Below are 21,682 nucleotides of genomic sequence, written 5' to 3' on the forward strand. Positions count from 1 at the left end.
ATCTTTACCGGATCAACGCCAATTTACAGCAGACAATAGATTTTACCTAGAAAGATATGAGCATAGAAACAATTGATGGAACAAGAGAAAGAGGTAGCGTGACTGATTTGAGAGTTGCCTGCCCTATATTTTAATATATTAATAAACATAAAAGTCAAAAGATGCACCAAAATCAATCTTTTTCCCAAGCTAACCTTTTGTTGTTTGCTGAATTTTTCTTCCAAAACTGTAGCCCATATTGGTGGTGAATTAGCAAGGTTCTCTGACATCTTATTGCTAGAAGCAGCAGAAATTTGTGGAGGATTAGAAACTAAAGGCAGCGGTGCTCTTCCTGTGTATGACACTGCAAGTCAAAAGCATATTAAACTAGCGCAGTTTGCCTCTCAACTTGTACCTTGATAAGGAAAGGTTACAACTATGAGATATTATGTGTACTTTGATCTATATGATGACATCTGTCACTCAATTAGTTTCAATGAAATGCAGAAGCTAAAAGTGGTAAATTTTGTCAAAAATAACAGAAGTCGATCGGTGAAGATACGAGAAATGATGGACAGACATTTCTTTTTATAAGAGCACCATTACCACACCACACATAGTGTTCATTCAAATGCGTTTCCTTTGTATACTCACTCGCAATAAATTTTTCATTTCTTCTTTGAATATAATTTTATTTTAGTGTTTTCATATTAAAAAAATTTGTTGGTTTTCATATCTCGACGGGTTAGCATTTGAGACTTGCCAAAAAATAATATGATATAGCGGATGCGTGAGAATGTATGTTTTGTGCTTGCTCATTGAACACCTAGTTAGAACAACAAACAAAGCTAACTAATAAGTCTACATACACTGCGAGCTAATGGGTGCGTCAAAAAGGAAATCTGGATTGGACAAACACAACTGAGAGGCGTTGATTACAATATAGTAGAGTGACAAAATAACAGCTGATATAGTGGCCCCTTTCAAGGGAATGAACCATAGCAGAACCTGGGCTAGAGTTAACTCACGCTACCAAACATGAAAGGATACATTAAAGTTACAACATATTTATAATCCTAGCAAATGATTTTCTCAAGGATCTTCGTATGATGTTAACCCTATCACTATCTTTCATTACAATCGGAATAAGGAAACTTCGCTTGCAATTATAAAAGATTTCATCATCTTTATTCAAAGCAACCATGGTTTTAGCATGTGAACTTAGCATTCATTAAAACACTGTCAATTGGGACATAAAAAAACTGTGTTTATTTTGCATGTTTTTCAGAGATTAGAAAACATTCGCTTCCAAGTGCATGTTGTATCACCAAAGAGCAGTAATAGCAAACCATAGAGACATGACCAATTATTTGATCTAAGGCTAGTCCATTGTAATCAATAACATACAATCCAGTAGAACTGCTTTCAAATATAGGAAAGAGAGGTGTAGCACTTGTTGAGCCATTGATTTATTTGGGTTTTAGTTAAATTTTTATTGTGTTGAGTTTAAATTTTAGTCTAGTTATTTATCTGGTCTATCTAGTATATCTGAGACACGCGTACAAAAGAACTGAATGTCCGCAGCAACCAAGTATTTCTTCAGCATGACCACAAACCTCACAAACCTCCTGTGCAATGGGTGAATACTTGAGCCCAAGCTTGCAATGCAAACAAAAAAACCAAAGAAAGAAAATTATGTCAAAAATTTAACTCGCAATACAGCTCTAAATAAGTTAAAGGTTGACTTCCAACAAATTTCACATTACAGTTATTTGGTATCATAAGATTCATCATGTCTTACTCTGTTGTGTTGTAAATGCAAAATATATGGGAATGTGATTACAAGCTCCAAAAAGCAAAAAAAACGAACAGTTAATTGCAGCCACACGAGACTGCGGTAGTTTGGATTCGCTTTTCAAAACGGCTCAAATGGGACGTAGTTGTTACAAGATGGTTTCTGTTTACACTTTCATGCAACCTCATTCGTCGAAATATTTTCACAAATATACTTCACGCATTCAATAAAATCATGTCTATTGTTCTTACGCGTCTGTTTTATCGTCATTGTAATAATGTCACTCTTAGCACTGATATCTTATAACTTACCGTAAAAATTTGTTAAACTTCTTAACCTTAGCTCGAAGGAGTACATATCACTGTTTGATAATCATGACGAGCCTGTTGGTCACCTGTGATAATCGAAAAGCGCTGCAGAAATTATTTGCGAAGTATTGGGGGTCACATTATTAGATTACGACTTGACGATTAGATAATGCCGAAACAAAACTGTTAAGTAGCGAGCATCTATATTTGATACGGGGTCTTCGGTAAAACCCGAAGCGTTTGTCATAAACTAGTACTACGATAAGTTTTATATTGAGTTTTTTATTGGCCTTTCAATTCACGTGAGAACATCACGTGACAAGACGATAACCAAACTGTAATGACTACGTCAGATAAATAAACAGATTTCGATCTACGGCGGCTTTTCGTTTTTGGGCTTTTAAGAGTTTGTAATCACATTTCCACATATTTGGCATCTACAACACAATAGAGTAAGACATGGTGAATCTTTTCATATCAAATAACTGTAATGTGAATTTTGTTGCAAGTCAACCTATAAATAACTTATTTAGAGAGTAAAACGAGAGGGGTGTGATCTATTTCCGATACAGCCGATACATTGCCGATCGTCAATTGATTCTATCACTTCTTTTAGCATGAAAGACTATTGCGTGTTGAGTACCAAAACCTGAATATTTGTTTTTCACATCATGCTACAATAAGGTGAACATAATTGCCAGACTTTTGTAAAGTAGTGCAGGGTCCCCGATAATTTGGCTTTCAACCTTGACCTCTCCACAGCTGTGAACTTTATGATACAGATCAAACTATAAACCAAAGATTTAAAATGCAAGATACAAATCTCTAACAACAAGCTATGTATCTTTCTCAAAGTTTGTGGGTATGTGTATAGTTCCAGCTATGGCTATTAAACTATTGGAATAAAGAATCCATATCGCAGAAGATTTCATCTTGGATCTTCCTTCCGATTCCTCAGTCCGACGCCTTATTAAATCAGTCATACGAGCTTGAAGTATTCATTAGGCGATATATGTTGCTATATGGGAGCAAATACGCTACCCACGATCTTGTTACGACGTAACAAGATCGTGCAACGACATGGATAGCGGTAGCTCTTATTAGTAAGCTTACTCAAATTATCTATTGGCAATGTGCCAGGCTAATAGCAAGTGGCAGGCATCCCTCATTGTTTATAAGGTGATTTTTAATACCCGGGCAACGTCCGGTAGCACAGCTAGTCTAGTCACACAAGCCACACATATCAAAATGACCTAAAACAAATGGATTGCACGATTGGTCTAACGATTAATTGGTTTAATACCGACTGGCACAAATCCAATTGGTCTAATAAACCAGTTCATCCAAAGACATTTAGTCTAAAACCTTCACTTTCAATATATTTTTCCTCTTTTAATCACCTTTCCTCCTTCGGATAGCAGTTTCACACACATGAAACTCCATTTTGTCACAAACTTTTCATAACAGTAATTAGATCATAGATATATTTGGATGAGTTGGTTTTAGACCAATCGCATCACTGGACTAATCGTACCGTTAGATAAGTTTTAGATAATTTAGTTTTGGATCAATGAAATTGGATCAATCGTTGTTACATAAATTGTACAGGACCGAAACTTTTGTCCCATCAACAACATCAGCACCATATGAGATTCACAATAATATGATTTAACTTACATAAATATTGAGCCGGACTCGAAGAAAAGCGATTTCAATAAGCCAATACCTTCAGAGGCTAGATAAATGTTTCAAGCTTATGGTTGTGAGAGTCAAGAAGACTATATTGTTCTTGTGTTATACTGTTGTGATGTAATAATAGGGTCGTGTGCCTTTCGTAACTCTAAGCACAATGGCAAGATGTGATATTGAAATTAGCATGACTTTTTTGAAAAAACTAGTTACATATAGACATATAACCAGCTTCATACAAGACTCTGAGCTGCAATAAGATATATTTGCGCGTGGAGCCTTTTTACCAGCCAGGCTATGAACCTAACCTATGATTGTATCTACAACTTCCTTTAAGTTTCTACAATAAACCATAATATAGACAACTAGATGAATAACAGGTGTTGCACAGATCATAAACAAGACTGCTTATAAACAGTGGCAAGTAATGTAGCGGATTTCTTTTTTGATTTATTTTCATCAACAATAGTAATTAAACAAAAGAAAAAAAGCTAGAAGAGTGGTGAAGCCCATAATACGCATTAGCATAGGTAGTCGTGGCGTCGGGCTCGTCGTCATCATGTAATCAAGATCAATTTTTATGAATGAATCGGCTAGGTTGAATAATTAGCCAAATAGACTAATTTGTGGAACTTATTTGCCTAAAATTTTATTGCTCTAACTGGACACACGAAAGACAGCAACAGACAAACACTAAGATTTTATATATATAAATTCACAAATTATGTATTAATATTTTATCTGCATTGGCTATATAAATGAAGGTAGACTGGTGCTTGTGGTTATTACAATGGCTTATCACCAGTAGGTCGATGGTTCAAATCACGCAGGGACCATTTGTAGTGTTAGGAAGGGCATCCCACAACGATTGCCACTGTGCTTCGACCAAATATCATGCCAGTATGATATTACCAAGTACGGCTGGCAGGAGCAACTCCACGTAGAATGGAAAAAGTTAGTAGAAGCAAAAAACAAAGTATTGTACATATATTATTATATTATTGTTCTTATGTATTATGATCCTTTACATCGGTTCGATTGAGCAGTGTGAGAGGTCGACAATATTGACCTGGATGCAAAGCTCACCACTTTTGTGATTTGTGCATTTTAGTGTCAGATATCGACTTTCTTAATCTGTGAGACAACTTAGTTGTATTATGGCAAGAAGCCAACTTTCATTGGCAATGGGAGTTATCACCTTTGCCAGCTCTGAGCCGTACTGATGATGTACTGTACTGTAGCATGGGTAGATTTGTACATAGATAATAAAGTATTTTTAGGCCCAAATGGAGCGGAAATATTTTATCTGTAGCCTTCCATATCTTAAACTTGCAGTTATTAATAACAACAATAACAGCAAACTAACAAACCTGTTGGCGGTAATGTTGAAAAATCTTGTTCTGATTTGTCCTTAGCATCTTGGAGCCTCCGCTGAAAACCCAAAACATCCAAAATAAATTAAATTATAAAACTTCAGAGCCCTAGTAATTAAAGTTTGTGCAAGCATCCAATTTTGAAGATGAGGTCCAAAGCACTCAGCGAGCATCAAATAACTACAGACATATGGTGAAACAGAACAGAAAATGCTCAAGCTTTATACGTGATTAGTAGGCACAGCTTGTCACCCCAGCTATGATCCAAGAGGATTAGCATAGCTCAAGGACTAACTGGTCGTCTGGCTTTAAAATCATCTAGGATCAGGAAGTACGTGTTACATTCTGCAGAAGTGGGTTGAGCCAATGGAGCTGTTGCTGCATTTTTAAAATCTGAGCTTTGGTCGTAAGTATACACTACTTGATAAATTTCAACTAGGAGTTTTATAGAGTTCAAACAATGTACTTCCAGATGTATGTGATACTAGAATAAGATGTCAGCTCTACTATGAGCCATAGAAGAGTCAAAATTGAAAAGCTAGCTAAAATGCTGTTAGAAAATGATAAATTTTGATTTTGTGAAAGGTGACAAATTAAGTACATGTACTAAAATCATTGCAGTAGACAGAGTTGCAACGGCCAACATTTAATGTAAACAACTTAACCTTATGTTTTTTGGTCGCATATATGTCCTGGGCATAGTTAGTCATATAAAAAATTGGGTATCAAACTTTCTCACATGTATACCCTAGGAAACTTATGTATTCGCCTCATCTAACTTTCGCGTTTTCGCGGAGTCATCCTTTCTCAAATTTCATGAGCGAACTAAACTATCATAATGAACGAGCGAAAGCGTGGAATTAAATAGCTTTGTTCATTGATAGTCCAAGAAACCAATGGCAGTAAGCGTCAAATTGCGTTATCGATCTCAGCCAAATAATTCTACTTGCAGTTTACAATTACAAACTAGTCCCAAATTGAAATTTTTTTTACCGGTGAACCGAACCTGAGAAATCTTATGTTTGCTTCACTGCATTTATTTTTACATCACTTTTTTCAGACTCATCAGTGCTGAGAAATTAAGTTGCATCGAAAATTTACTCTGTATGCTCCTCACAAAACTAAATACTAGCGAAATATAAGTGTCCTAGGGTATCGTATTACAATAAAGCGGAAAAACTCGAATGGAAGTAGGTATCTTAACTCAAAAATTATTTGAAAAATATATTATTCTGTTTTTCACTATCCAACAAGCCTGCCAAAATAGGAATGTGCTTAGCTAAAAAATATCCGTAATTATAGTTTAAAATACTGGCACAAATCTGTAACCAGAATTTATGATATCGATGAGAAAGTGAATATGCCTAACTAACATGTACCTGTAACTGGAGTCTAGTGATGTCGGTGGAATCGCAATAAAAAGAAGGCTAGATTGTAAAAAACTTTCACGCGAGAATGCCGTGTAAATATACTGAGTACAATCAGAGGAAAGACTTATAAATATTTACTTTTATCGATCTTATCGGTGTAATTCATACAGAAAGTATACAGAAATGCTGTGTTAAGATGTGAGGGCACGACGCGTTCTTTGTTTCATAACCAAATATAACGTTCTCTCAACACAAGATTTGCTGCTTACCCGCACTCTATCTAGGTTAGCCTCAGTTTCATAAACAATAGTTGAGAACTTCCTTTCCCAGTCCATTCTACCTAAAATGTAAGGTTAGTTTCTATTGGCCCATAAACTGATGTTTTGTAGGGGTGTTGCACGGTCATAAATCAAATACTTACAAGTTGCAGTGAGTATGAGGACACTAATAATATATCTATATTATTTATGTATAAGGCAACAGATTTGTAAGGTGGTGATATTAGATTTGGTATTGGCTACACATGAAGCTTTTGGATAGACATTTTGAACTTGCTGTATATTGTACAGCATTAAAATAGGTTCCAGCCTTTGTTACACATCTGACAGCGCTATAAAGATATAAAAATTCATATTCAGATCTTCAGCAAAGCAGTTGGTGGGCGGAGCATAACATACTTTTTGATGACATTTTGCTGATGAGTTGTTTGCTGACATGTTGACAGAGTTATACTTTGTTTGCTGACATGTTGGCAGAGTTATTCTTTGTTTGCTGGCATGATGACAGATATACTTTGTTTGCTAGCATGATGACAGAGTTATACTTTGTTTGCTGGCATGATGACGGGGGTTATATTTTGCTTGCTGACATAACGGGGGTTATATTTTGTTTGCTGACATGATGAGAGTTACATTTTGTTTGCTGACATGCTGCCAGAGTTTTTCTTTATTCGGTGACATGATGAGAGTTACACTTTATTTGCTGACACAGCAACAGTTATATTTTGTTTCAATAAGTTATTTTGCATTTTACGGAGCTAGTTCAGCAGTTTGTAATTGTAGAAAACAATTTTTGCACTCACTAAAAGGTAGCAAGAAATAGCAAAAGATATATGGAAAGTTGTGGTGAATCATATTTATCTAGCGTAAAATTGAGAGGTTACATCTAAGCATTTTAATCACTCACTCATCAAACCTATGAATTGTCAAGACAACATTTCTAGTCACATGTTTCAAAGGTAAAACAACAAAAAAACATATTTTTACTAATTAACCGCCAAAGCTACACATCAAAGGCGGAAGCTGAAATGATCTTTACCACAATGGCTATGTGAAAATTAAATCCTCTTCTCATCTATTACCTAACAAATTCAATTCTTACATATAATTCAGGTTTTTTCTTTTACTTTTTGACATAATTTTGAATAATGGTTTTGTTTTAATGCTACTTACTGCTAATGGTAGTTACTTAGATAAATATGAACATTTATAAATATAAATAAATATAAATATTTCTACCAGTCAATGCTGTTTAAAGCCCATCGGACCATGAGACAAAAAATAGCAAAGCAAAATTACGTGTGCTGGAAGAAAAATCTGTTTTTGCATAATGCTATACAACAAAGTGAATTGGCAAGTTGTTGGTGTCTGGTATAAAATGCAGTGGATTTTCTAGGGAAGGCGGAATGTAATGAATGGTCAGGCAGATTGGAGATGCTGTCTCGAGTATTTTAGACCACAAATATCTAAGACTGCTGTTAGCTCATCAGCAATAAGGGCATTTAGACGCTGATAGTTGCTGTTTATACCAGATAGCATAACCCTAAAACAATTTTTGAAAGCGTTCTAATTTTCATTCATCAGCCTACGATAGAAGGGGATAACAACTTCGAGCAGCTTAGGACAGAATGGATAATATACGATTCTGGTAAAAGAGTGATGTGCCTTTTGATTTTTTCTGAGCTGAACTAGACCATGAGTTGGAGTACTTAGCATTGTTTTTTGGGCTATCCTTCGTTTTTTTCGTGACGTCATTTTATCGTTGTTGGCCATCTTTATAGACAATTTTATCGTTAAAAACACGAAGCTTTTGCAATGAACTTTTGAAAACAATGCTTTTGTTTGCAATTTTTTTATTATAGTATCAAAACAACACCAAAAAGTACGATTAAATAAAAGAAAAAAGATCGTTTTCTACAAATATGGCGGCTTTTTCGTGAACGAGCGCATGTGCAAACGACTTGTTGACGTCAAAAAACGATGGATTGAATATAATAATCCTACATTTTTTCTTAGCTCCAACATACAAAGGTTTTCACCTCAGTCAAATATTGCAGCGATGTAAAACTGGTGGTGGTTTGACTGCATTAGCACAAATTCCAGTAAACGCATAAGAAAGATTTTTCAAGACATTAAATGAACAGCGATGCTTAGTTCACACAAAAGTATGTAGCGAAAAATCAGATTTAAGACCATAAAACAAGAACTCATGGCAGTGCCAGTTATGACAATGATTAAAGAAAATGAAACCAAGTTTTTGTACCAGTAGTTAGCTATTGTGTATACAAATCAACTAAATTGGGACTTTACCTTGAACAGCCTAAATCTATAACAATGTGTGAAAAAGAAAACTTGTCACAACAGTCTCTGGCAAATTATTGTACAATGCTGTAATTACAGTGGCCTATATAGTATATAGGTATTTGGGTTTACACTGCTTCCGTTTTATCCAGAATATGACATAATAGAAAGCGACTTGTTTCATCATGTGACCTGTTATCTCAATAGTTTTTATATTCAAAATATTCATTGTCTATGCCTAATTTTTTATTTTAATTACTGCCTTGGAGCTTTTACCTATAGGCCCTCTCTAACTCCATGAACAACAGCTCACTAATTCTCTTGCCACATTAAATTCTCATTTTAACTTAAGGATAAAAGACTTTGGCATTGGATGGGTGTGCAAAATACTAATTAAACAGGTTCGATAATCAAAAAGTCGATGAGCTATGCTTTTGCCTACTATCACAACAAACAAATTTGTTGTTAAAACCTACCATGGCTATTCCAATTTTCCTTAGTTTGTGTGATATCAGCCTACAAAACTGCATAATTGCCAGTAATTAATAGAATTGCCTTTCCCAACCAATTTTACTACTGTGCCTTCGCCTTTACAAAGGAGCCCTTTTCTTTATTACTGAGATCTCCACAAGGGCAATATTTACATGCACAATTATGAAAATATTACCATGAGATGAAAGGCAGTCAGAGGAGTAGCAGTCTATTGCAACATTAACAGTACGAAACTGGAAGCCAGGTCTTCTCTTAGCAGAGAGTAATAAGACTTACTTACGCCAAATATTTTAGAGGTAGCATAACGGATATTCCAACGAGCTGTTCAAATGTTGGGGTTTAGCAATGTGCAAACATCGTACTTGTTAGTTCTTCAGTTTACCATTTTCAGAAGGAAATTGCTAGATTGACGAGTTTCTTATAACCACATATCATAAAACAAGGAATGTGGTTAAACTGAAACTAACTTTAATCATATGAAATACGTTCGTATCTATGCCACTCCAAACATCCCAATCTTTAGTGTGAAAGGTTATATTACCGTATTTAATCATATTCAAGTTTTGCAAGCATTTCAACAATACTCTTAAATAATAGTATTGCTGTCCGTCATGCGTGTAAGCATGAAGAGAAGAAAATGTAACACTAAAAGAAAAATTAGCCGACAAAAAAACGTTACGCAGTTGTTTTCGTTTAATGCAGCATAAGCGGGTAAACCATAATATGGTGCTATATTATAGCACCAAAATAGTTTAATATAATAAGTTACCAAGTGACATTCTTTTCTATGTTTTTTGTTTAAGCATAACAGTAATGGAGCCAATGTTTGGTAACAAACACTCCGAAATGTTCGGTTTACCGCGATTCGACAGTCACGACACTAGCCATGTTTAAAATACAAACCTTTTTTTGTTTTCCTAAACAATTCTTTTTAGCATTTTTCAAGATTATGCAGGATTCAAATAAAACAGCTTTTCACACTTACACCAATTGTTTATATATAGTAATAGCTGTCGATGAACAATCTGTAGAATGAACTTGTATTGTATTTTGCTACTACGATGATGTTATAGTTGATTTATTGTTGCTAGTTTGTACATACAATGGCGGGGTTTACATGAATATGTTTACTAAACAGTAAACATGCGTGACAGCTTTCAAAAAACGTTTGAAGATGTATCCTATATCGGGTATACGTAACGAAACTGAGCCTTTCTCCTATTTACCTACGTTACATTAGCTTACGGTTTGACTGATACCGGGTACTGTATATTAAAATAACCGGGGAAAACTTCTTGTAGCCTCAGTTTCATAGCTTGTGAAACTTTCCCCAATGATAATTCATGAACTTGTCGTACACGTAATTATTGCGGCTTAAGTAACCATAGACCACGATCACTTCTCACAAAATATGTGTCACGCCATGCTCAACACTTGGTCTAGGTTTTTGGCGCGTAGAGCTATAGGACACCATTCAGAAAGCGTAAAACGTGTGTTGTCAATGGCGTGATTCTCACAACCAATCACAAGTCTTATTTTTTCTAACTGCTATGCGTGGCCATAAATTCCAATGAGTATTCTATCTACCGCCTTACTATCATTGCATACTCACTTGAGCTAGGAAAAGCCGGTTGTTTTAGTAGTAGTATTGAAGGTTTATTAAATTGCATAGTCAAGAAGAAATTTAGTAAGTTAATAGCAAACCGTGTAATGCATTTGAGATTGATGACCAAGTGCTAGTTTGGTATCCTAGGTCGTTTCTTATCTATATTTAAACCATTTTATCTCCACCATAGTTATCTATAGTTAAATAATCTTGACAGGAAGTAGTTGGTAGCTTCATTTAACCGCTTCAGTTGAGACATTTCTGATCATTTGCTAAAAATTATAAGAAAATTTTTTAAAATTAATTAGCCAATGGTTTTAAATGACGATGTATTTGTTTAAAAGAATCATTGCAAGTTTGTTGTTATGCCTACACAAAAAAGTTATAGAAGACAACAACGAGCAATTCGTATTGTTTTTTCAAGCATAGCTGTTACATTCTATATACACCTTACAACTAGAAAACGTTGCGACAATTTGTTTTATTTTTATTGTAGGTTTATCTGGTCGATGTGGAGTCTGTTTTACCAATATCTTATTCCTAATCAAACTTGGGTGCTGAAGCTTCACTGAAATCCTTTTAGGGAGTGGACAATTTTACAAAAAAAATTTAACAAAACAAATTGTGGGTTTGCACAAGTCTTAGTTAACCCATCTTATCTGCTAGCAACAGCAATGTTGGCACCGAGTTGGTTTTGCTTCGGGATATTATACGTGTGTTTAATGGTAACGGGAGGAGCCACAACAGTCAACAATGTCACTGCTCCAGGTAAGACATCATTTTAGAATTTTGAAGTGATTTTCAGCTTCAAATTTATTTAACAGCGTTTGATTGCTACAGAGGTATATATTTGTAGCCTGGTGCGCAGGTGAACAGAACTTTTATTGCCACAAATCTGATGAGTGCAGGCCTGCTTATGTACGATGTGATAAAACGAAACAATGTGAGGAAGGGGAAGATGAAGACGATTGTCCAAGTAGGTTTCATCTTGAGGTTAAGGTCATTATTTCTGTCGCAGTATGGATTTTTATTGGTGTCTTTTCCATCAGCCCATTTCTGAATTTCTACAAATTAATGGAGCAGAACAGCACTCTCTGTTTGCTGCCTGATTGATTTGTTCTCTGAATCCGCCTATTTAGTTTACTGTTAAAATTAAACTGATTTATAGTTCCAAGCTTTTGTTAACAAGCTGATGCTGTGAATATTTACATATGACAATTTGATGAGAGCGGTTTCCTCATGCCTTCATTTGGAATATTCCAAGACTGTTCAAAGTTCAGTAGATAATTTACGCTAAGACCCGTTTCGACAGTGTACACATGTTATCCTTCAATACTAAAGATAATTCTCCACTGAATGGGTGACCAGCATTATGCTCAATGTTGTCAGAGTTGCACGTATAGCTATAGAACACAAAATTGTGTATTGCTGTGATATGTTGAGTTATCCTAGGCAACACCTGACACTTGATGCTCATTTTGATTTCTAATGGAGAAAGCTGTTGTAATAGTTTTCTTCGGTTGCTCATAGTATTCACTATTGTAACTAGGTCGGATTGAGGGTATGGCCATGTCTAGCCAATCAGTGTTCAGTATTCACTCGCACCATATCATAACGATCAATAGCCTAATGTACAGAACAACGGTATTGGCTTGGGGAGTTGGCCTGCAGCCAATATTCTATTCATACGCTGTTATTTGAACAACTGCCTACCTTCTTACATGGTGAATGGTTTTAATGGCTGATAGGGTTTACGCATTATGTAATTGTTTTCACAACCAGTAGTTCGATGTTATGCAATGTTAATTGTTTGTAATTGTTGGCACAGCCCCAAATCAACCAGTCTTGCTTAAACATTTTGTCTAAGTTCTGGTTATACTCAATTTTTTCTTCTTTTTTTCCAGCATGTACCAAGGAGTCTGCAGCATCCCTGGGGAAGTTTTACTGCCAACAGAGTGGCGAATGCATATCCATAGATTGGAAGTGTGATGGAATGCCTGATTGTGATGATGGTGAAGATGAGGCTGATGCATTATGTCCAGAAGGTAAAAATGTGAATAATATTTATGCTGAATTTTTTACCATACTCCCGTGTGATGATAATCTCACTGTTTTGTGTTTCGTGTTCTAGGAGATAGCGACTGCTCAGTAAACCAGTTTGATTGTGGTGGTGGCCATTGCATTGATGCAGACTGGAGATGTGATTCACAGCCTGATTGCCAAGGTGGCGAGGACGAGAAGAACTGTGAGTTTATCAAGAAATTTTGTACTATTACTGTTGTAGAAAATATTTGGTATTATCTACTTTCTACGATTACAAAATGAAATTACTCGTGTTTTAGGTGAGACAACGTGCTCTGCTGATCAGCTGTCCTGTACTCCATCTGGTGCCGAGGGACATTCGGCCTCACTAGAATGCATCTCGAAAGATTGGTTGTGCGATCAGGAGAAAGACTGTCTTAATGGAGAGGATGAGGTCAATTGTCCTGTCATAGTTTGTCCTGATGAACGTTTCAACTGCTCAGCTGAGCACAAATGTATGCCCAATGAATGGATGTGCGATAATGAGCTAGATTGTGAATCTGGGGAGGATGAGGCCAATTGCCCTGATGAAGAGGAAAAAACACTGGTCCCATCACAGATTTGTACTGATCTAGAGTTCAAGGTATGTTTCCATCCAATTTTCACTGTACAATCTCAAACCTGATGATTCTTTGAATAATTCACTAACTTTTGTCTTGTGTCTCCGTAATATAACTTCTGTATTCCAGTGTACCTCTGGCGCTGTTGCGTGCATCATTGGTGTGTGGAAGTGCGACAAACAGAATGACTGTGACGATGGTTCGGATGAGCTTGATTGTCCATCTGACCCGAAATGTTCACGCGCCGAGTTTATGTGCGATAATGGAGACTGCATCCCAAGCTTCCTAGTATGCTCTGGCAATGAGGAGTGTGAGGGTGGCGAGGATGAGACACAACCAAGCTGTGCAACAACTCTGCCAGTGACATGCGATCCTGAAAAAGAGTTTATCTGTGACAATAGCACTCGTGAGCCATCTTGCATTGACATGAGCAAGGTTTGTGATGGGAAAGATGACTGCGAGAATCATAGGGATGAATCCCAACAACAGTGTGGAGGTATGTTGCATATTGTCTGTATCTTGCACATAGTCTGTATCTTGCATCTCAATGAGGCTTACTATTTCTCTGGCTATTTACAGCTCACGTAATACCTGATCCCTGTCAATTCAAGGAGACCTGTCCCGGTGAGCATGTCCTCTGCAAAACCATCAGGACCAATTTAACAAGTAACTTGAACCGCACTGTTGGTTACGTCTGCTCATGCGCTCCTGGCTATGTCCGTGATGGCAATAACAACTGCGTTGGTGGGTATCATCCTCTATCCTTACTCGCACCCTTATGTTAATGAGATATATCATGGTGTGTGGCGGCGTCACGGTGTGTGGCGGCGTCACGGTGTGTGGCGGCGTCACGGTTTGTGATGTGTTTTTGTCTTCTGATTTTATATGCACGATTTCAGATGATGATGAATGCTCAAAGGTAGAGAGTCCAGTCTGTGATCAGCTGTGTACAAATGAGTTGGGATCCTACAAGTGTGCCTGCACGGAAGGTTATTCTTTGGCAACAGACAACCGCTCCTGTCTCGTGGACTCTACCAGTAAGTGCTATGCCTTGCATCTTGTGCGAGCTTTACTTCTGTTAAGGCTTGCCTTTTGGATACCCATGCTGATACAAAAAATATTGCACGCTTGCAATAGCCCTATCAGATCATTTTGCTTACCCACACTGTCAATTAACAACAGTTTGTTTAGTCGTCACTTACCTAAGGACTGCCGTCACTTACCTAAGGACTGCCGTCACTTACCTAAGCACTGCCGTCACTTACCTAAGCACTGCCGTCACTTACCTAAGCACTGCCGTCACTTACCTAAGCACTGCCGTCACTTACCTAAGCACTGCCGTCACTTACCTAAGCACTGCCGTCACTTACCTAAGCACTGCCGTCACTTACCTAAGCACTGCCGTCACTTACCTAAGCACTGCCGTCACTTACCTAAGCACTGCCGTCACTTACCTAAGCACTGCCGGTGGATTGTCTATTATCCCTGGCTTCCTCAACTGTCTATCCTGTCCGTAAATTGCAATAAACATTGAAAACACATTGTCTAGATATGGTCAACTTCTTGTTGCAGGTGTTCACCCCAAGTTGCTCTTCACAAACCGGCATCAAATTCGCTCGATACGCATTCATGGTCAGGGCGAGTACATGCCTCTCGTTGACAGCTCAGCCGCTGTCGCTCTCGATTTTGACTACTCTCGACAGGAAGTTTTCTACTCGGACCTCGGGAAGAAGAAACTGTTCAAGTTCAAATTGCCTCCTGCTGACTCGGACGCAGATCTGACTGAGGTTTGTCCTTTGCTTGTAAATAGGCTTCCTTCTCATCTAAACAGTTGTGTATATGTACCTTGGGCCATTGCCCTTGGCCACTACTTGCCGTCAATAGCGCTAGAAATTGTGCCATCCATCATAACTGCTGGTAGCTTGTTGACCCCTTTAGGCAGACGGGCTTGATTGATTTGACAGAGGTATTGCAGCCACAACTTATTTGTATTGTTATCTATCGGTTGGTTGAGGAGGATTTATGCTAGAGAGCTGGAAGCCAGTTTAAAAAGCAAGTGTTCGTAAAGTAAGCCTAAGCCGGGTTGGTCATTTCAAGCTTTTGGAAATTTCTATAATTTAATTTTTTCAGGAGGATTTGAACATTCCCGGAGTAGACACTCCTGACGGTCTCGCATATGATTGGATCTACAGGCATCTGTACTGGGCAGACACTGCGTCTAATACCATAAACATGGCATGCATGGATGAGAAGGCTGAAGAAGGCAATTCTAAGGTTCTCTACAAGAACAAAAATCCAAACTGCAACAAGTTGTCAAAAGAAGAGCAAGGAATGGAAGTTTGTATTGATGAACCAAGGGCGCTTGCTGTTCATCCTAGGAAGGTGAGGCAGCATGATTCACCAGTTTTCTTGATAAGGTTAAGGCATTGTTGATTCATTCATCATAAATTTTGATTCATGCTGACAGCTATTCATGTACATGCAGTGATGATATTATGGGTCATCCCTATAAACTAAGCAGGGCTGGTTGTATTTTCATGTTTGATTGTCCAAACACTGCTCATTGTTGCACCTAAACCCTCAGTGGTTGGAGTGCAGTGCAAACAATGCCGGTTCCGTCTATAAAGCGTTGATAAGGTCTGTTTGTACAGACATTCAAATGGATAATGGATAGCATGTAAAAATTTGGCTTGCAAGCTTTGAATGGGTGTAAGGCGATACGATAAATGCTAGTGGGTGTGTTAGGCCACTGACTATTGTTATACAAGCTGAGGAAGGTATGGTATGACTTTAACCATCATGTCTTTTGCAGGGATGGATATTCTGGTCAGATTGGGGCATCCACCCCCACATAGTGCTTGCAGCACTGGATGGTAGCCGCATGCAGAAGATTGCCTACAATATTAACAGTGAAAAGCAGTATCTCAACTGGCCCAATGGCCTTGCCCTTGACATTTCTAGCGACAACGAGCGTCTTTATTGGATTGATGCGCAGCTCCACACCATCTTCTCCTGTTCTATTGATCGATGCATTACTGATATCAATGTCCTTGTCTATGACACGGAGAATATTAAGCATCCCTATTCCATCACAGCTTTTGAGGTAAGGCAAGCTGACTAGACTGTCTATCTACCCACAAACAGAAAGGTGTATAAACGAGCTCTCATTTTGCCTGCCGGTGGGCTCAAACATGCCCATATCTCCACTCGCGTGGCTTCCCTCTTATCTTGCCAACGCCTGTCTAAGCCTCCCCCGGTAAAGCGTCTGCTGCTGTAATCCTGTATGACTATTGGCTGATTAATCATAGGGCCTTCGGTATGGTCCGATGTTGTCATTATGTCAGCTATGGCACTTGGCCAAGTTGAGTCCATGGCTCACTCATCAAGAGTTAGTGATTTGACTGCAGTTTGGTTTTTTATGGACTGTTTAATCTACACATTGCGAAATATGTTTGATCAAAGATTTGTGTCAGATGTTGTAAGTAATAATGCATGTTTTAGGGACATGCTTATAAAAGCTTGATGAGACACCTTGTTGATGCTGCATTATAGTCATCATTTATGATATACCAGAGATGTAGCAGCCACCTAATGCTGTTCTAATAGCTAATATTGATACAAGACTGTCTCCAGATCTACCATTAACTTGACCTGATAACTTGTGCCAATTCTTTATAAGAGACACTTTAGTCTGCATTATCAGCTTCTGTGTTTCAATGTTGGAAGATGGGAGAGACAATGAGGAGTAGGGAGGGTGTCTTTGAATAGGTTGAAGCTGTAAGTTGTGCGACCAACTGGGGAGTAGATTTATTGCATAACAGCAATCATGCTGTCACAGTAAACAGTCCACATCCTAAGAACAACTTCTACTGGCCAACGATACTCGCAGTGCCTACAAAACAGGCATATATCATAACAGGCAGTGTTTTTTGCTGGCTGCTCTGAACTTGCTGTCTCCACCCTGCCTGCTTGCCAATTGTTAACCCTAGTTTTGCTGAAACGTGGATTGGATGGTTCAATACCGCCCCCAGATGCAAGCTGAGCGGTATCTAATTGCCCCTTAGTTGTTCATTATCATTAAGATTCTCATTTCTGATGGTTTTGCTGCAGAACAAATTGTACTGGACTGACTGGGCACACAGGCATATAGTATCAGCCAACAAGTACACGGGAGGCAACATAACACGCGTTCTTGGTGACCTCGAGCAGCCAATGGACCTCAAGGTTTTCCACCCATTGTCGCAACAAAAGAGCACAAATCACTGTGAGCAACCCATTGGAGAAGAGCCTCTATGTCAGCACATTTGTGCTCCCAAGCCATGGAGTCGTCCCCTTGGCAGCAATGATGACTTTTTGTGAGTTGATATCAAAGAGATACATTACTATATAGTTTAACGTGTTACTTTGCAATACTATAGTTGCAAATCTGAGTCTCCCTCTCATTCCTTTTTTGTTTTGTAGGCCAGTAGAAGGTGAAGTAAAATATTCGTGTCTTTGCGCGGATGGCTACGTGCTGGGTGCAAATGGCCGAAACTGCAGCAAGGTGATGGTGCCAGTCAAACCGGGTGCCCATGTAGCTCCTATCGGGACTGTGGGAAATATCGGGACTGCGGGAAATAACGGGACTACGGGAATATCCAAAAGTGGAAAAGTGGCCGTCATTGCAAGCTGCTCTGTGTTTGTGATTGGCCTCGTGGCGGCTTTGGTGAGTGCAGTACTTATACATGTTGTTACATCCTCTTAGTTTAACATTCTTGATCTGTTTCTGTTGCGGTTCAACTGGTCGCTGTATTCTCAGTTTGCTTTAGCTATCGTATGATTAATGACTTGAGACAAGCCGTTACAAAGACAAGACATTACACTCTGTCTTGGTTGTCGACAGGCCATTCTGGTAGTTCCCATAGGTTGTCGCATTGTTAATGCCCCGTTCATAGCGTGTTATACAATGTATATGCATATTCCGGTTCTTATTTTGCAGATCTCTGTTTTGTTTGTGCGACGCATGAGGCAAAATAAAGCCAAAGATATGAACTTTGACAATCCTGTATACAAACGTACAACCGAAGACAAGCTAGAACTACCGCGTCACGAATATCAGCCTTCTCAATCTGATCCTACAGTGAGTAACTAAATGCAATACTCTTTGGCTGGCCACTCCATCCCTCCTTCCTTCACTTTTCATGAACCGGTGCTGTTGGAACAAAGTTGATTGGGCCATTAATATTCGACCATTATCAATTTAGTCCGATTTCTGCATTGACTCACTACTGTGACAATAAAGTTACTTTCATGCAAAGCCACCTGCAAATAATATATTACTGTCACTTGATGCCTCAGAAAAATTCAAATAAAAACTCAGCATTTCTATGGCCTCTTCAAAGCATACCGGTTCCTGGAAATGCTCAGTTTACTTCATTTTTCCCATTTCTATTCTTTCCATCTCCGCACTGCAGTCTGTTGAGCAGTGAGCCTACCTCCTGCGGATGCCTTTGGGTTCCCTATGCGTAGAGGCTGCCTGATTGTGGGTACGTGTGAGGCATTTTAATTCCAAAATTATTAGATAATTTGGTACTTCTGTCTTGATTGCGTTGCACAAGGGTACACGGTAACCACATCGGATAGGGTCTGTTGACGGTGGGTAAGCAGTGCATGTGTGGTGATGTGAGGTTAGAAGTCATAGATCAAGATCTCTGTAAATATTTTTTAAGCTGCGGAAACGTATGTATGTTGCAAAAATTGTTCTTCTTGGATGCACTTCCAATTCATCGATAGAATAATTACCACAAACCAGTCTATAAATCGCAAAAATCTGCATATAGAGGATAACTCCAAGTTACTCGATATGCTTAGAACTAAAATGCTTTAGCGCGTATCCCATTCTATGAAAATATTTGTCAATCTTTTTGATGCATATCCCAAATCTAAAGGCATCGTAACTGCCTGCGGAGGAGCCTCATCACATAAAGGCTCTCGCAAATCCCGCTTTTCTGACTTGGCCAGCTTTTGACTGATAATTTAGAAATTTAGGCATCGTATCCTTGAGAACATAAGGCCGTCATGACACCATGCATTGATTATAGCTGCCTGAGTCCACTTCCACCGAGTCCTGTGTAGATGTACACGTGACAGCAGGTAATAAACACTCTGTGACTGTCTATTTGCGCCTGTTTGCATTAAAAACGCACTCCAAGCTGTTAGTCAGTAGAACCAAGTTGCTCGCCCAATTGTATGCCAACCTCAGCTCAGCATGTCTCTGCTCTCTATACTGCATGTACCTGTAGAGTACAACTTGTAGGCAAGCATGAACTGCAGCATCGAGTGCTCAAGGTTTGCTTTCCTGAATCCGTGTATGAAAGTCAATCAATCCAATCCAGACCTATTTGTAGTGATAGATTTATGCCACTCGTATTCACTTTGGGTCACTGCAATTATACATTGAAATCTCTCTGCGATGCTTGTAAAACAAAAGATGAAAGCAAGTAGTTTTTGAATTTGACCATTCCTTACGTGGTTGGTTGATTCCGCAAATTGCGTCTTCCAATCTCACTCATTGAATAGGTAGGGAGGGCTTTTGTTGATCGTGTGTTTGTTGGTACGTGTGGGCTGATGTCGCCTGATGCAGCGCAGCAACCGTCTAGTTCAGATGCAAACCTTTAAATATGCTATTCTCAGTTGACAAAGCAAATGTTAATGAAACCAGTGGCTAAACAATCAAGGGTAATAATTTTTTGCATGTCTGTTTTTAGGTGACAGTGCCACTGACATCATCTGAAGGTACTTCAAGTTCTCAAGACGACTTCGATGTGTGACGTATTCATCACACCTACAATCCAGCTAAAGCTGTCTGCTCAACATAATGTCTCTGCGTAAGTCAGCAGCGAGTATGGACTTGCTTAGAACAAAGGGACTGAGACATGAATGTTACTGCGAGTGCGTTGAGATTGACACGATGAAAGGTGGAGCTAAATGTTGCGAAATCTCTTCCTTTCGTCATAACCGGTGCTAAATGCTGTTGAAGTTACAGCAACTATATAGGCTTCTGCTAGCCTGTCTTCGGTCGTGTGAGCTGCATACGATAGACCGCTGACAAAGTGTCAACACCACAAATCTACGGAATCGCGCTTACATCTGCAACCTACATATTCATTACCAAGTCTTTCTTCTCGGCCGTCACCATTTTCTATATTGGCTGACAGTTGTCTTTGTTGCATGCCAAATGACATTTTGTAAGCCCAAAATGAAGCAGGCTCCTTTGGCCTTTGTCATCTACTTCCCCCTTATCATTGTGAATTGCTCAAATCCGCCATCTGTATTCATTCCATCAAAGTTGTCTACTCCATTGTCTCGGAATCTGTTCATTTAGTCTCCGTTGTTCCGGTCTATTTCGTAATTCACTTTTTTGAAAAACGTCTGTCCTATTATTTATTTTTATGAGTAGTCAGGATTTTTTTTGTCAAGTCCATTGGTTATGCGAATGTAGTAGCCAGTGTAAGTTACTGCTATGCATTAGCTGCTTCATACCTGCCTTTGGTTTTTGGCAATCTTGTTAATATGCTTCCGTTAGCAATATTTTATAATGGTATCTTGAAAAAAAATCCCTGTTTTATTCATGTTATAATCATCTAATAGATGTGTAAATAGTTGCTATTACTTGTATATAAATACATCATTGCGATAATAGATGACTGGTCTTAGTTATATAGTTACACTATCTCGCTTGTTCTTTGAGAATGGATTCATTGACAAGGAAGCCGCCGGCCGGTATTTGAATGCATCAATGATAGCCGTAACTACTCATGATTAGCCACGCAGACGTGAGCCGACGAGTATGGCCTGATATTATTGAGGT

General features: G+C 38.5%; 2 protein-coding genes across 6 annotated transcripts in view; one reads left to right on the forward strand and one right to left on the reverse strand.

Moving 5' to 3' along the window:
• Positions 1 to 10,455, reverse strand: part of LOC137393824 (myosin heavy chain, clone 203-like) — a 28,804-nt gene extending 18,349 nt beyond the window's left edge. For 2 of the 3 annotated variants that reach the window (XM_068080532.1, XM_068080534.1), the window contains exons 1-4: positions 10,355 to 10,455; positions 6,784 to 6,854; positions 5,142 to 5,202; positions 195 to 343 (exon numbers count right to left, since the gene is read on the reverse strand). In XM_068080532.1, coding sequence (XP_067936633.1) covers positions 195 to 343; positions 5,142 to 5,202; positions 6,784 to 6,854; positions 10,355 to 10,364 — 291 coding nt within the window. In that variant the 5' untranslated portion in view covers positions 10,365 to 10,455. The remainder of the gene's footprint in view (positions 1 to 194; positions 344 to 5,141; positions 5,203 to 6,783; positions 6,855 to 10,354) is intronic. The other variant, XM_068080533.1, reaches the window with a different exon arrangement.
• A 1,132-nt stretch (positions 10,456 to 11,587) lies between these two features.
• LOC137395258 (low-density lipoprotein receptor-like) lies at positions 11,588 to 21,513 on the forward strand. 3 transcript variants are annotated; one of them, XM_068082117.1, is made up of 16 exons: positions 11,588 to 11,959; positions 12,048 to 12,167; positions 13,096 to 13,236; positions 13,326 to 13,436; positions 13,534 to 13,856; positions 13,963 to 14,329; positions 14,413 to 14,577; positions 14,733 to 14,870; positions 15,406 to 15,620; positions 15,964 to 16,215; positions 16,646 to 16,936; positions 17,944 to 18,188; positions 18,295 to 18,538; positions 18,812 to 18,952; positions 19,914 to 19,965; positions 20,580 to 21,513. In XM_068082117.1, the coding sequence occupies exons 1-16, from the start codon at positions 11,866 to 11,868 to the stop codon at positions 20,603 to 20,605; spliced, it is 2,925 nt and encodes a 974-aa protein (XP_067938218.1). In that variant the 5' UTR covers positions 11,588 to 11,865; the 3' UTR covers positions 20,606 to 21,513. The 3 variants fall into 3 exon arrangements, with proteins under 3 accessions (XP_067938218.1, XP_067938219.1, XP_067938221.1); XM_068082118.1 differs by having other exon boundaries at positions 11,589 to 11,959; positions 13,323 to 13,436; XM_068082120.1 differs by lacking the exon at positions 19,914 to 19,965 and having other exon boundaries at positions 11,599 to 11,959; positions 13,323 to 13,436.
• The last annotated feature ends 169 nt before the right edge of the window (positions 21,514 to 21,682 follow it).

The sequence above is a fragment of the Watersipora subatra genome, chromosome 4, assembly GCF_963576615.1.
Source record: "Watersipora subatra chromosome 4, tzWatSuba1.1, whole genome shotgun sequence".
Classification (NCBI taxonomy): Eukaryota; Metazoa; Bryozoa; class Gymnolaemata; order Cheilostomatida; family Watersiporidae; genus Watersipora; species Watersipora subatra.

What these genes read in the sequence shown, in the direction of transcription:
- LOC137395258 (XM_068082118.1), top strand. Translation starts at nt 11,866, where the DNA reads ATGTTGGCACCGAGTTGGTTTTGCTTCGGGATATTATACGTGTGTTTA. An exon ending in TGGCGAGGACGAGAAGAACT is followed by an intron (nt 13,437 to 13,533) that starts GTGAGTTTATCA and finishes CTCGTGTTTTAG; the next exon opens with GTGAGACAACGTGCTCTGCT. An exon ending in GGCAGCAATGATGACTTTTT is followed by an intron (nt 18,189 to 18,294) that starts GTGAGTTGATAT and finishes TTTGTTTTGTAG; the next exon opens with GCCAGTAGAAGGTGAAGTAA.